The 16507-nt window shown below is 36.0% G+C and overlaps 1 protein-coding gene across 4 annotated transcripts in view; it reads right to left on the bottom strand.

The window, feature by feature from the left end:
* The window catches only part of XRN1 (5'-3' exoribonuclease 1), a 120255-nt gene that overhangs the window by 32746 nt on the left and 71002 nt on the right, over window positions 1-16507 (bottom strand). For all 4 annotated transcript variants that reach the window (XM_045503421.1, XM_045503422.1, XM_045503423.1 and 1 more), the window contains 6 exons: window positions 16012-16127; window positions 15345-15491; window positions 10481-10570; window positions 9803-9938; window positions 6141-6197; window positions 5875-6007 (listed from right to left, as the gene is read on the bottom strand). In XM_045503421.1, coding sequence (XP_045359377.1) covers window positions 5875-6007; window positions 6141-6197; window positions 9803-9938; window positions 10481-10570; window positions 15345-15491; window positions 16012-16127 — 679 coding nt within the window. The remainder of the gene's footprint in view (window positions 1-5874; window positions 6008-6140; window positions 6198-9802; window positions 9939-10480; window positions 10571-15344; window positions 15492-16011; window positions 16128-16507) is intronic.

The following is a 16507-nucleotide window of genomic DNA, read 5'->3' as shown; positions in this document are numbered from 1 at the left end:
ATGACAGCTAAAGAATTTCTCAAAACAGATATAAACAATATATGTGAACAAGAATTTAGAATAATAGTCATAAGATTAATTGCTGGACTTGAAAAAAGCATAGAAGACAGGAGAGAATCTATTGCTACAGAGATCAAGGAACTGAAAAATAGTCATGATAAATTAAAAAATGTTGTAAATGAGGTGCAAAATAAACTACAGGAGGTGACAGTGAGAAATGATGAGGCAGAGGGGAGAATAGGCGAAATAGAAGATAAAATTATGGAAAAAGATGAAGCTGAGAAAGAGAGATAAAAAAATTCTGGATCATGAAGGGAGAATTAGAGAACTAAGTGATTCAATCAAATGGAACAATATCTATATCATAGGAGTTCCAGAAGAAGAAGAGAGAAAGGGGCCAAAGGTGTCCTTGAACAAATCATAGCTGAGAACTTCCCCAATCTGGGGAAGGAAACAGACATTGAAATCCAGGAGGCACAGAGAACTCCCTTTAGATGTAACTTGAATTGATCTTCTGCACGACATATCACAGTGAAACTGGCAAAATACAAAGACAAAGAGAGAATTCTGAAAGCAGCTAGGGATAAATGGGCCTTAACTTACAAGGGTAGACATAAGGGTAGTAGCAGACCTATCTACTGAAACTTGGCAGGCCAGAAAGGAGTGGCAGGAAATTTTCAATGTGATGAATAGGAAAAACATGCAGCCAAGAATCCTCTATCCAGCAAGCCTGTCATTCAGAATAGAAGAAGAGATGAAGGTTTTCCCAAACAAACAAAAACTGAAGGAATTCATCATCACTAAACCAGCACTACAAGAGATCCTAAGGGGGACTCTGTGAGTATTGCAAAGACCACCAAGGACCAGAGCCATCACTACAAGCACAAAACCTACAGACAACACAAGACTCTAAACCCGTATCTTTTAATAATAACACTGAATGTAAATGGACTAAATGCTCCAATCAAAAGACACAGGGTATCAGAATGGATAAAAAAAATAAGACCCAACTATTTGCTGTCTACAAGAGATCCATTTTAGACTTGAGGACACCTTCAGGTTGTAAGTGAGGGGATGGAGAACCATCTATCATGCTACTGGAAGTCAAAAGAAAGCTGGAGTAGCCATACTTATATCAGACAAACTAGATTTTAAACTAAAGACTGTAACAAGAGATGAAGAAGGGCATTAAATAATAATTAAGGGGTCTATCCATAAAGAAGAGCTAACAATTATAAATATTTATGCACCAAATTTGGAATCACCCAAATATATAAAAAAATTAATCATAAACATAAGCAATCTTATTGATAAAAATGTGGTAATTACAGGGGACTTTAATACTCCATTTACAACAATGGATAGATCATCTAGACAGAAAATCAATAAAGAAACAATGGCTCTGAATGATATACTGGACCAGATGGACTTGACAGATATACTTAGAACTTTTTATCCTAAAGCAGCAGAATATACATTCTTCTGAAGTGCACAAGGAATATTCTCCAAGATAGATCACATACTGGGTCACAAAACAACCCTCAACAAATACAAAAGAACTGAGATCATACCATGCATACTTTCAGATCACAATGCTATGAAACTTGAAATCAACCACAGGAAAAAGTTTGGAAAACCTCCAAATGCATGAAGGTTAAAGAACATCCTACTAAAGGATGAATGGGTCAACCAGGCAATTAAAGAAGAAATTTGAAAATATATGTAAACAAATGAAAATGACAACACAATACTCCAAACCCTTTGGGATGCAGCAAAGGTAGTCCTAAGGGGAAAATACACTGCAATCCAAGCCTACCTCAAGAAACAAGAAAAATCCCAAATACAAAATCTAACAGCACACCTAAAGGAACTAGAAGCAGAACAATGAAGAAACCCCAAACCCAGCAGAAGAAGAGAAAGAATAAAGATCAGAGCAGAAATAAATAATATAGAATCCAAAAAAAACCCACAAACAAAACAAAACAAAACAAAAAAACAGTAGAAAAGATCAATGAAACCAAGAGTTGGTTTTTTGAAAAAATAAACAAAATTGATAAAACCCTAGCCAGACTTCTCAAAAAGAGAGATGACCCAAATAGATAAAATCATGAATGAAAATGGATTTATCACTACCAACCCCTCAGAAATACAAGCAATTATCAGAGAATACTATGAAAAATTATATGCCAAAAAACAGGACAACCTGGAAGAAATGGACAAATTCCTAGACACCCACACACTACCAAAACTCAAACGGGAAGAAATAGAAAATTTGAACACACCCATAACTAGTGAAGAAATTGAATCAGTTATCAAAAATCTCCCAACGGGGGCACCTGGGTGACTCACTCAGTTAAGCTTCTCACTTCAGCTCAGGTCATGATCTCACGGCTTGTGAGTTTGAGCCCCACCCTGGGCTTTGTGCTGACAGCTTGGAGCATGGAGCCTGCTTCCAATCTGTGTCTCCCTTTTTCTCTGCCCCTCTCCTGCTCATGCTCTGTCTCTTTCTCTCAAACATAAATAAATGTTAAAACAAAAAAATTAATTAAAAACAAAACAAAACAAAACAAAACAAAACAAAACAAAACAAAACATCTCCCAACAAGTAAGAGTCCTGGACCAGATGGCTTCCCTGAGGAATTCTACCAGACATTTAAAGCAGAGATAATACCTATCTTTCTCAAGCTATTCCAAAAAATAGAAATGGAAGGAAAACTTATGGACTCACTCTATGAAGCCCACATTACCTTGATTCCTAAACCTGAGAGAGACCCCACAAAAAAAGGAGAACTACAAGCCAATATCCCTGTTGAACATGGATGCAAAAATTCTCAACAAGATACTAGCAAACTGAATTCAACAACATATAACAAGAATTCTTCATCATGATCAAGTGGGATTCATTCTTGGGCTGCAGGGCTGGTTCAATATTTGCAAATCAATCAATGTGATACATCACATTAATAAAAGAAAGGATAAGAACCATATAATCCTGTCAACAGATGTAGAAAAACCATTTGACAAAATACAACAACATTTAATAAAAACCCTCAAGAAATTTGGGATAGAACGAACATACTTAAACATCATAAAAGCCATATATGAAAAGCCAGCAGCTAATATCATCCTCAATGGGGAAAAACTGAGAGCTTTCCTGCTGAGATCAGGAACATGACAGGGATGTCCACTCTCACCACTGTTGTTTAACATAGTATTGGAAACCCTAGCACCAGCAATCAGACAACAAAATAGAATAAAAAGGCCATCAAAATTGGCAAAGAAGAAGTCAAACTTTCACTTTTCGCAGACAACTTGGAAAACCCGAAAGACTGGCTAAAAGACTTCTAGAACTGATACATGAATTCAGCAAAGTCGCAGGGTACAAAATCAATGTACAGAAATCGGCTGCATTTTTATACACCAATAATGAAGCAACACAAAGAGAAATAAAGAAACTGATCCCATTTACAATAGCACCAAGAACCATAAGATACCTGGGAATAAACCTAACCAAAGATGTAAAAGACCTGTATGCTGAAAACTATATAAAGCTTATGAAGGAAATTGAAGAAGACACAAAAAAATGGAAAAGCATTCCATGCTCATGGATTGGAAGAATAAATATTGTCAAAATGTCAATACTAACCAAAGCAATCTACACATTCAATGCAATATCAATCAAAATTGCACCAGCATTCTTCTCAAAGCTAGAACAAACAATCCTTAAATTTGTATGGAACCACAAAAGACCCTGAATAGCCAAAGTAATATTGAAGAAGAAAACCAAAGTGGGAGGCATCGCAATCCCAGACTTTAGCCTCTACTACAAAGCCGTAAGCATCAAGACAGTATGGTATTGGCACAAAAACAGACACATAGACCAATAAAATAGAATAGAGAACCCAGAAATGGACCCACAAATGTATGGCCAACTGATCTTTCACAAAGCAGCAAAGAGTATCTAATGGAAAAAAGACAGTATCTTCAGCAAATGGTGCTGGAAAAACTGGACAGTGACATTTAGAAGAATGAAACCGGACCACTTTCTTACACCATACACAAAGATAAATTCAAAATTGATGAAAGACCTAAATGTGAGACATGAAACCATCCAAATCCTCGAGGAGAAAGCAGGCAATGACCTCTTTGACCTTGGCTGCAGCAACTTCTTACTAGACATGTCTCTGGAGGCAAGGGAAACAAAAGCAAAAATGAACTATTGGGGCCTTTGGAGTTTGCAGTTTTGAAGGCCTTGCAGTAAGACAGATAAAAGATGACAAAGATCTGAAAACATCGTAGTTTATTTAATAAAAGGAAGAGAATGGAGAGAACAGAAATATTATTAGAAAGAATTGGCAGGGGTCTGTGACCTGTGTAGATAAAAAGGATGGAGACACCAAAGATGACTCCAAGGTTCTGGCTGAGATGACTTGGTCGATTATGGATGTCATAACTGAGATATGAGACACATGAGAAAGATTGCAATAAATTTAGATAGGAACAGAGAAGAATACATTTACATTTGGCAGAGAGGCTGATGATATATATCTGGCAAGATTAAATTTATCCAAAATGCCAAGGTAAAGTGAAATAATTAGCTATAATAACGTTTTGAACTCTAAGCCCAAATTAATAATACAGTCACATTACTTGAGAATTGACTAACCCTCCCACTCCCCTCCATCTCCCTCTCTTTTTTTCTCTCCACCCTTCCCCTACTCCTTTCCACTTTATTGGTTCTGTTTCTCTGGAAAACCCTAACATAATATCTGATAATATCCTAGCCTGTGGTAGGAGTGGAGGGATGTCTGTATTTTTTATTAAAAAGGACTAGGCAAAAATGAACTATTGGGCCTTTGGAGTCTGCAGTTTTGAAGGTCTTGCAGTAAGACAGATCCTTTACTGCCCAGCCAAAACCAAATCTGCAGAGCTCATCCAGTGTCCAACATCCAGCCGTACCTTTTAACCTGACCCTTTTACTTGAAATCTAAACTCAAGAAAGTGAGGCTCAATGAGAGGCAGGAGTTTCTCCTCTGACGGCTTAAAGCTCACCTTCCAGGTTCCCATTCCCCATCTGAGGGAGGGGCCATTTCTCAGAAGATTATTAAGATTGTAAAAGATATGAGGATTGTTCACTCCCTCTAGTAAAGATGACTATGGAGATGAGGTCTCAGCTGAGGACAGTAATGACAAATACTCCCCTTTTTATTCCATGTCCATGGCAGACATAGTTAAAAATCAATGACAAAGCTCTTTCCCACTCAGCATAGATACAATTTAAAAATCCTTCTCAAGACAAAATCCCAAGTAGTCACTATTACTGATAGGAGTGGTCAGAAGAAAGGAAACTTCTACGTTATCAGGGTCCCAAGACAACTTGACTAGAATACAATCCAATAAGCTCAGTATTTGAACAGCTGATGCATAGGGTTGAGCAGATAGCAGCAGGGGCTTGTTGTTTCATCACACCCATCTGACCCTTACCATTCCTCGCCCAAACAATCACACCAAGGTTGAGTGCCTGAGACAAGAAAGGACAGTGCTGCCAACACCCTGACCCCTTGGCACCTGATACGTTGCTTCATGCTACTTTGATTTTTTTTGGAATCTATGCTGCAAAGCAGCTCATGCCAGGCATCCCTCTGAGGCACATTTAGATCCTTAGTTGCTTCTTCCTTTTTCCCTCCATTTTCTCATATTTTTCTTTTTAATAAAAAATACACGACATAAAATTTACCATCTTAATGATTTTTAAGTGTGCAATACAGTTAACTATGTACATTATTGCTCTCTGCTTAGATATAAGACACTTAATTTGTGTTTTACTTTACAATACAGAAGCAGTTGAAGACACACCAAGTACTGAGATATTACCCCCTTTAATTCCTATGATGGTGCCCCGAAGGCCAACTGGAACTGAAAAGTTCTCTCTCACATTTACCACACGGTCAAAAAGACGAAATTCTGCATCTCGATCAGGAATGACTCCATGTTGCTGTTCTAAAGGCTGAAGAGAAGAAAGCTTTAATTATTATTAACTCTAATTTGAAATAGTTTTTCTATTATTATAACAAAAACATTGTATTCTTTCTACACTTTCAAAGTAAAAACAACTTTGAATTCTTTGATAGGAAACTTACTCTGTACAGCAAATGGGGCTTCACTGTCACTCGTACCTTCTTATTATTCTTTCTTTGCTGAAGAAAAAAAATGTTTAAATATTTAAAAACATAAAATTGTTATTTGACTTTATATTAAAAATATAAAATTATTCATTTGGACATGATTATATTTAAAAAGCCAAATGAGTAATTAAAAGAATATTTGAAGTTCTTCAGATGCAGCAAGGAGGAATAATACATACTTAAAAAATTTTTTTAATTAAATTTTTGTTGAAGTTTAAGACACAGAAAAATGCAAAGTTGTATGCATACAGCCTGTGAATTTTTATGAGCTTATCTATGTATAACCATACTGAGTTCAAGAGAGAACATTAGTAAGCACAACATAAGAACTCCTGTATTCCCTCCCAGTTACTACCATTCCCCAAAATAACCTTATTTCTAACACAAAAGATTAGATTTATCTTTTGGAACTTTATGTAAATGTTATCCTACTCAAATACTTTTTTACTCTAAAAAGAATTATATCTGATGGCCAATGAAGATTTATATTAAAGGAAAAAAAGGTATGAAGTACTGATCTATGACATTACTGTCGGTTTTCTGGCTACTTATTAAAATTAAGGTGGCATTCATTTAACAAAGTCCTTGCTTTTGGAATCTTTCATGAAATTGGCTTTGATGTTTGAATTTTTTGATCATCTGACAAATGCCTGAAGAAGACTTTTGTCCCATCTTTACTCCTTGTGAATTTTGTGAACTCACACTCAAATTAAGCATCAGCTTCCTTTTACTGTAAGATAGAAATATTATTACCTGTTCTATCATAGTTTATATCCATTGCAATCCATAACTACCATTCACATTAAATATTTTTTAAATGAATTCTCATCTACTAAGAAAAATGGCAGCAGTTTACTTATACAGCAGCCCCTATCTTTAGAGCATAGTTTATGGAAATAAGCACAAAAGGCATAAAACAGCTCCAAGCTAGAGGCCATACAGTAGAGTTCATGTATTTATATATTGTAAAATGCTCAAGCCTTTAAATAGAGCCTATTATCTTTTATTACAAAGATATTTGATTTATTCTTTCAAATGAATCTTTACTGAGTTCCACTTACATGCCATGTATTAATCTGGATGCTAAGGATAAAACTGTGACCTATTCCTTTAGTCTACTTAGAGAGACATACAAGAAATAAAATAAGGAAAATATATAGTATGTTTGATGGTAGAAAGCACAGAGAAAAATAAAGCAGGTAAAGGGGATCAGCAGTGTGTAGAGAGGTCACGATTTTAAACAGAATGAATAGGGGCGCCTGGGTGGCTCAGTCAGTTAAGTGTCTGACTTTGGCTCAGGTCATGATCTCATGGTTTAGTTCATGAATTGGAGCCCTGAGTCAGGCTCTGTGCTGACAGTTCACAGCCTGGAGCCTGTTCTGGATTCTGTGTCTCCCTCTATCTCTCTCTGCCCCTTCCCTGCTCATGCTCTCTCAAAAATAACTAACATTAAAAACAAACAAACTAGAATGAATAATGAAGGCAGTACAGACAAGATGTCTATGCTTCCAGCCCACAGCACACTAGGACTAATAGGGTACAAGTTATGCCCACTGACAACAGCAAAAGGAGAAAAAAATAAATTTATTTATTTAAGGTGTGGTGTTTTTTGTTTTTTGTTTTTTGTTTTTTTTTTGAGAGAGAGAGAGAGAGAGAGAGAGAGCATGAGCAGGGGAAGGGGCAGAGAGAGAGAAGGAAAGAGAATCCCAAGCAGGCTTCACACTGTCAGTGCAGAGCCTGATGTGGGGCTTGATCTCACAAACTGTGAGATTATGACCTGAGCTGAAGTCAGGCGCTTAAACGACTGAGCCACCCAAGTGCCCCCAAAATAAAAGAAATTTAAAGTAATTTAAAAAAGCAGACACCAATCCTGGGCCTAGAGTACTGCATGTGAAAAAAAAAAACACTCTAAGCACTCTAAACACTCTAATACCTCTAAGCACTGATTAGAGGACATGGCAATCAAACCTGATTCATCAGGCAAATTTTAAACAGGAATTTTCACAATAGGCTCCAACCACAGCTGCTAAATGAAAAACTCTGGGGTCTGGCTACTCAAAATGTGATCACTTGGGAACTCGTTAGAAATGCAGAATCTCAAGCCTCATCATAGAACTAGTGAAACAGAATCTGTGTTTTAACAAATCCTCCAGTGACTCATTTGCACACTAAAGTATGAGAAGTATTGCTGTAGGTGTGGAATCCAGAATACGCTTGTTAAAAAGATCCTTTAGTAATTTTGATAATTAGCTGAGTTTGGGAACCACTGCCCAATAAGAAAACTACTGATAATTCTAATGAAGATCCTACATTATAAAGAAAAAGTTTAATTATGTTCAGAATGTTCTATTTATTTTTTTAGCTTTTTTCTCCTTTTCTCTATTATCCTAATAACATTATAACACTAAAAAGAAAAAAAAGCCACTCCTTGACAGCACCTCCTTAACACATTAACTGGTTTTAAAAACATTCCTGTCTTAATCTATATGCACACACATCTAAAAAGTGTTGCAACCAAACAATAGACTATAAATTTGTATATACATCTTTTGTTTGTAAAGTAAGGGGAAAATGTGTAAAGCATTTTAGAAAGTTCTGCATCCAAATGGATTAAAATAAAATTTGGGGGCTTAAAGTAATTAACCTTTATTAAATAGAAAACTCATTTCAAATACAATGCTGTACAGGGGCGCCTGGGTGGCGCAGTCGGTTAAGCGTCCGACTTCAGCCAGGTCACGATCTCGCGGTCCGTGAGTTCGAGCCCCGCGTCAGGCTCTGGGCTGATGGCTCGGAGCCTGGAGCCTGTTTCTGATTCTGTGTCTCCCTCTCTCTCTGCCCCTCCCCCGTTCATGCTCTGTCTCTCTCTGTCCCAAAAATAAATAAACGTTGAAAAAAAAAATTTAAAAAAAAAAAAAAAAAAAAAAAAAAAACAAATACAATGCTGTACAAATATATTTTATCTTAGGATGAAAGATAATTTTTAAAAAATACAGGTTAAAAAAGAAATGCAGGTTTCTATCCTTAGATATCTGAGTGTGAATGAGTTTTCAAAAACTCAAACTCGTGGCTTTAAGCCTTATATTTTCTTCGTAAAGAGAAAAAGTGTCATCCAGTAGTAATTTTCTAGACTGTCTTCACAGCTCGAGTATGTGATAAAAGAATTCAAATAACAATAGCCAAGCATCATTAGGCATTAAAAATAGGCAATATTAGAAGGAGTTTACATGTCCTAACTTAGTTAATCCTTTTGACGACCCTATGAAGTAGGTACTATTTTATTCTCATTTTACCAATGAGGTAGGAGAGGCATGGAAAGGTTAAGTATCTTGTCTCAGGTTGTAAGTATTGAAAGAGGAATGGGGGAAGATGGTTTCAGAGCCCATTTCTAAACTTACTCTGCTATCAAGAGTAATTTGTTAGCAAAACAACATCATTTTAATAAAAAGGCAAATGTGTGGAAAATCAAAAGTTAAAAAAAGGAATATAATCAGACATAAATTAGAATCACTGAGTTCACGTTTTATTTGGTTGGAACACAAATGAATTATTTGTAGAATGATATGCAGTCTATTTAATTTCAAATCTCATCAATCATCTTGGTTACTAAAAATTAGTACCTTGCACTTTTCGACTTCTTCCTCAATTTTCTCAACAATAGCTGCATCCAGAATTTGTAAATCACAAGAAGAACGAGACAGAGTGCTGACAGGATGTCCCTTTAGCCAAGTAATAATTTCTTGAACTTTCTCAGCACTACATTAAAAACAATAATTATTTCACATTGATTAAAACTTTCTGAGGGTTTATACAAAGAGCCTAATATAAATTTTCTGAAGGCCATGAATTATAAAAGACATCAAATACATAATTAATGATCATTAAACTTAATTGGGATTACAAATCTAATATAAACATGGACATATTACTTCTCAGTAATTAAAAAAAAAAAAACAAAATTTGGGGCACCTGCCTGGCTCAGTCAGGAGAGCATGCAACTCTTAAATCTCAGGGTTGTAAGTTCCAACCCCATGTTGGGTGTGGAGACTACTTACATAAATAAAACTTAAAGTGAAGTAAAATAAAATAAAATTATCACAAAATTAATTTAAAAGTACTTTACTGATATAAGGGATATAAAAATTATATGAAGATCTTAAAAAAAACAAAAATATACCTATAAATATAAAATCCTTCCCACAAAAGTAATAAAATTCTTGATCAACTAGCTGCTGTACATTTCACTGGAACCACTAAGTTGAACTATGAGGCAATAAATAACCACAAATTTTGCTTACCCATTCTCATTTTCTCCAGGCCAAATATCATCTTCATAGAACACATCCTCTTGGCTGTTTTTGGCTATATAACTAAATAGTTCTGGAGCTCTAGCCAAACAAACAAAAATACTACTTAGAATATATATATACAGCTAACTCCACATAAACTTCCTAGTATTTGATTTTGGATCTTAAGGAGACATATAAAATATACTGAGAGTTGATTATTACACAGAGTATTAATAAAGAATAGAGACTAAATAATTTAGTAAATGATTTAGTAAATGATTTAGTAAATGAAGACTAAATGATTACTAAACTGTAATAAACTAGTTACTTACAAACTTTAATTACTGACTCTAATTGTTCTTAGATCCTAATGACAGGTGATAAGTGGACAAAACAAAAATTTACAGGTTCATTTTCTAATTTTCATAACAAAGCTGAAGCATCCCATAATAAGAAAATTAAAATACATTAAAAGTTTCTTGATATTCCTCAAAACTTCACTGCTTCCTGAATATTGCAGGACTTTTAAATACATAGCAGATTGAATACATGTGCTTAATTTTTGCTCACTGCCCAACCTATTACAAGAAGAGTAAAGTATAAAAAAGGACATAGACCCAGAAAGGCATGAAAAAGGGAAGTGGAGAGTCTGATAGCATATATGAATTGTTAACAAAATTTCAGAAACTGGAAACTGGATGGGTAAGTATCAACTGGTCTGAAACACAGGGAAAGCTGTACCTAACCCCCAGTGTGATAAGTCAAAAAGCTAGATGATTTAAACTGTGAAAGTCTGCAAAAGCTCAGGAATTATGGGCTCTAGGTACATTTTTATTTATTTATTTATTTTTTTTACATTTATTTATTTTTGAGAAACAGAGTGAGACAAACCATGAGCGGGGGAGGGGCAGAGAGAGAAGGAGACATAGAATCTGAAGCAGGCTCCAGGCTCTGAGCAAGCGGTCAGCACAGAGCCTGATGCGGGGCTTGAACCCATTAACTGTGAGATCATAACTTGAGCCGAAGTCACACGCTCAACCAAATGAGCCACCCAGGCGCCTTTCTAGGTACATTTTAATGGTGCAGTATGGGAGGGTTGAAGTTAAGTAAGCTTTTAGGTGAATATTTTGTATAATAAGCAGCTAGATGATTATGTGATTACTCACCTTCACTCCAGCACAAGACCTGTCTGTAGTTTATCTTTTAGAGAGGCTGAACAGGGGATGCTCTAGCTTTAGATATACAAGGCACAAGGAGATAGATGGGTAGATGGGGGATGAGGAGATGAGAGGGCATTAATGGAAGTGTAACTACTATACAATGTGTTGCTAGGAAGCAGGCTAGGAAGTGTAACTTCTTTAAGAAGCAGACCCTGAGACTGGACATAAGCATGCAGAAAGTTTATCAGAGAGCTCTTGTGGAATCAACACAAGTAGAAGGGAAAAGAAAAAAGGAATGAAGCATCACTGGGTACAGGGAAAAGTTAGGCTGTGATCCATTGCTAAAAAACTCCTTGGTCAGTCCTACAGAGATCTCAAACTAGGATGGCCCTTAAGGATTGTCCTAAACTGGGGCAATGAGGTTGGCTGGGTCTTTACACCTCCTTGTAGATCAGGTGTTGGATCTGTGGGTGTTGTGGGAAGGGAATGTAACTTCAGGTTGAGGCAGTTCTCTTCTGCAAGGCAATTCCTGAAGAGAGCTCACAACTGAGAGCTGGCAGACAGCAGCATTCCAGCTGCCAAATAAATAGGTCCTTTAGTCTTAAAGGGAGGTTTGGAGAGTGTATCATAGTATCTACTACATAATAAGATCCTTTTTCCCTGCTTAATTTCCAAAACACTGGAAGTCAGTTTTGTTCCTCACATCTGTCCTCCAAAGAAAAGGCTGGAAGACACTTCTCTAGGAAAACTAGCCAGCCCAAGAGAAAAGACACACATATAGGTAGTGATATTTGGAGGTCCTCTGCAGAAATAGCAACGTCCCACCTGAGAAGGCCCACCAAAGCACATTACATTTTCAATCAGCTTTTTGGTGCCTCACTCTTAAATATGATTAGACACCAAAGAACCACTGGACAAGTTAAAAAAAAAAAAAAAAGAGCAATTCAGAGAAAACAAAATATAGAGAATAGAAGAAGAAAAACTAAAACTACCATCTTCAGAGAAATAAAACATTTCATTCATTATAAGAGCAAGATACTATAAAAAAGGAATGTCAGAGAATTAAGGATGAACTCTTAGAAACTAAAAATAAATCAAATAGAAATAAAAATGATATGAGATAAAGTTGAAGAAAATCTCCCACAGAGTAGAAGTATAGCAATAAAGAAAATGGGTGAGAAGAGATAAAAAAAATTAAGAGGATTAATCCAGAAGTCTATCATCTAACAGAAGTCTCAGAAAGAATAGAAAAAATGGAAAGGAGGCAATTATCAAATAAATAATATTAGAAATTTTCTCAGAATGGAAGGGCATCGGTTTCAAGTCTGAAAGGACTGAACAGCGAAAAGAAAGAAGATACATACCAAGGCACACTTCATCACATTAAAGAAGGTTTTTTTCCCGTTTACTTATTTTTTTTGAAACAGAGAGAGAGAGCACGTGTACGTGTGGGGGAGGGGGAGAGAGAGAAGGAGAGAGAATCCCAAGGAGGCTCCACATTGACAGTGCAGACTCTGACGCAGGGTTCAAACTCATGAACTGTGAGATCATGACCTGAGCTGAAATCAAGAGTCAGGGGCTCAACTGACTGAGCCCATCAGGTGCCCCAACACATCATCACATTATTAAAACAGCACTGGTAAAGGGAAGATGCAAAAAAGATTTCAGAAACTGAAAATAGATCACACACAAAGATTCAGAATCAGAACGGCAGAGGACTTCTCACCAGCAAAGGAAACAAGAGCTTTTCAAATTCTGAGGGAAAATAATCTCCCATCTAGGATTCTACACCCAGGCCAGCTATTAATCAAGTCTGCTCAGGGAAGAATAAAGACATTTTCAGACATGCAAGCTTTCTCAGGAAGCTACTGGAGTAAGTGCTCCATCAAAATGGAGACAAACCAGAAAAAAGTAAGATATGAAAGCCAGGAAATAAAGGAATCCTACATAGAAGAATGGTGAGGGAAATTCCTAGAATGGCAGTAAAGAGAAAGTCTAGAACAAGAGCTGTGTGATAGCCCTAGAAAGCAATTAGTTTACGTTGAGGCAGGAAGACAGAAGGTTTTAGGAGGAAGTCTACAAAAAGAAAATGGAACCAAGAGATCTCCTGATCTGTCCGACCATATCAAGTTTTCCAACTATGACACACAGTTTAGGGCTGAGTTAGTTATAAGAACACAGACAATAAGCAAATGATTAAACAAGATGTGGAAATCAAAAATGTGTACAAGGAAATGCAACCATAAAACTCTACAAGGTCCAGCTGTGACCATTTACATCACCTTAATCCAGTAAACCATAAATACAGATTTATTAAACTATAATGAAAGGGGAAATAAATATACATGTGTGTAGGGAGGTGAGGAAATAGAAAGGGGAGGTAGTAAAAGAGAGCTAAAGTTTCATCTTTCATGGTAGGAAATCAAGGCATATGTTAAGTTGAAAATCATGAAAAGTAGGGTAAATACAATGCTTTAAAGAAATACAGAAGTGAACAGAAGAAATAATTACATTTTCAGATGGCAATATGAGATTGAATTGTGTTCCCTCCCCAAAAGATTCCAGTACCTACTACCTTCAGAATGTGACTTCATTTGAAAACAGGGTTTTTATAGAGGTTATAAAATAAAAATGAGGTCGTTAGGGTGGGCTCCAATCCAACATGACCATGTCTTTATGAAAACGGGAATATGGTCACAGAGACAGATGTGCACAGAGGAAAGATGGCGTGAAGACATACAGGGAAAACACATGGGAAGATGGACGATGGGAGTAACGCATCTACAAGTTAAGATCAAATGTGTGAGGCTACAAGAAGCTAGCAGAGAGGCATTGAATGGTTCCTTTCCTAGCATCTTCAGAGGAAGCACGGCCCTACCAAACACCTTGATTTTGGACTTCTGGTCTTCAGAAATGTGAGACAATAAATTTCTGCTGTTTTAAGCCACCTAGTTTGTGGTACTTTGTTATGGCAGCCCTAGTAAACTAGTAAGAGGATCCTAAATACAAGGTTAGAAACTGGTGGAACAATGGAAAGAACATTCAATTAGGAATCAGAAGTAAAGGTATTTCCTCCAAATCTTCGTGACTGAGTAATTCAAGTAACCTTGGTATATAGTTTTGTCATTTTTATCATGAGGAGCTGAGATTTACTGATTTCTTAGACCATTTCAGCATAAAATTCTATAATTTTAGAACAGTAATCTATTATCCAGCTGGAGTTTTAAGACTCAGGAAAATCCACTGTGTGAAGAGCTGTTTTGTTCACCCATACCAATCTTCTTATTACTAACACAGACATACAAAGTAGTGAATTATTTATGATAGCAAATTGAGGAAAATTTTAATTAAAAGGAGGCCAAGGGGCGCCTTGCTGGCTCAGTTGGTGGACTATACAACTCCTGATCTTGGTGTTGTAGGTTTCAGCCCCACATTGGGTGTAGAGCTTACTTAAAAAAAAAATCTTTAAAAATAGAAAAATAAAAATAAAAGGAGGCCAATTATCATCATTCTTTTTCATTTTAAATAAATAAGTACAGTATTTTTCAGCTAATAGCTATGGTGCTCCATGATATAAAATTAGGTTTACATGTAATACATGTCCCATCATACCAAAGGAAATATTTTTAGTCTAAAATTAATATCAGAAAGACAAAATAGTTACGACATTCCCACATTTTTGGATGCCTAATAGGACCTTATTAGGCACTTACCTCTCTAAGTACTCTGCAAGAAGTTGTTCTGCTGCAGATGAATACATCCATTCACTTCCAACTTTCTTAGTGTATCCAGGTACCTCCTCATTTTTTTTGTTGAATTTGAGATTCAAACCCACATTTGCTTTATGGTCTCCATGAGGGCTGAATGTAAACCACACACACACACACACACACACACACACACACACACGTACATTTTAAATTTTGTTCAAAGAATACAACGTTTAGCTTTCAATTCTTAGAAATACTTAGTTTTGATTGTTCTTCTATAGTTTTCATGGTTATTTCCAAAGCAGTAATTGAAAAACTAGAGGAAAGGCTTCAAAACCCAAGTTAACAAAGCATATAAATAGATTATGTAATTAGAGAAGAGAATGAAATAAGAAAATGCAGGGAAATATATTATTGAGATTCACACACACCTTCTGATACCTTTTTTCAAGGTTCAATTTGTTAGCTGCTAAAAATAAGAACTGTCTTTCCAAACACCTACAACATGTGCCATTTAGATGAAAGATCACCATCAGAGGAATTTATGCATAATTTTTAAAGAAAATTCAGAGCAATTAATAAAAGAAAATAAATACTAACATAACCAGTTTATCTTTATCATTTAGTTTTTTTCTGCCACTTTAAGTAAATTTCTCTAACATAAACTTACTTTCTCCTAGATCCTCTTCCAATAAAAATACTTCCTGTAAACCTTGAAACAAGGTATCCACTCACTCCAAGACGACTGGCCAACACATATCCTGGGTTGTACTTTATAGAATATTTCTTTAAATATAAAAACAAAAAGGTCAATTATGGAAACACAAAGCATCAAATGTTATTTCTTTACCTTTAAAATCTGGAGATAATCAAGACATCACTAACCATTGGAATGTGGCAATATAAGGATTCTCAAAAGTAAGTGATCCATTTCCCTTTTTTTTTTTTTGAAAGGATCTGTAGGCAGAATTTTTCTGCTCCTCTCTCTCCTTAAAGGACAGAATTCCCAAGGATGAATGAAAGGGGGAGGAAATATACAATTTGTGAAACTGTCTCAAGAAATAAACTCTACTGTAAATAGACTCTACTGCAAATTCTGCAGGCAGGAACTATTTCTTAAACATTAATTTTCATATTCCAATTAGGGCCTAGTAAAATACCTGGGA

Source organism: Leopardus geoffroyi, chromosome C2 (assembly GCF_018350155.1).
Source record: "Leopardus geoffroyi isolate Oge1 chromosome C2, O.geoffroyi_Oge1_pat1.0, whole genome shotgun sequence".
In the NCBI taxonomy this organism is placed as follows: domain Eukaryota; kingdom Metazoa; phylum Chordata; class Mammalia; order Carnivora; family Felidae; genus Leopardus; species Leopardus geoffroyi.
This window is presented reverse-complemented; position numbering and strand designations above follow the sequence as displayed.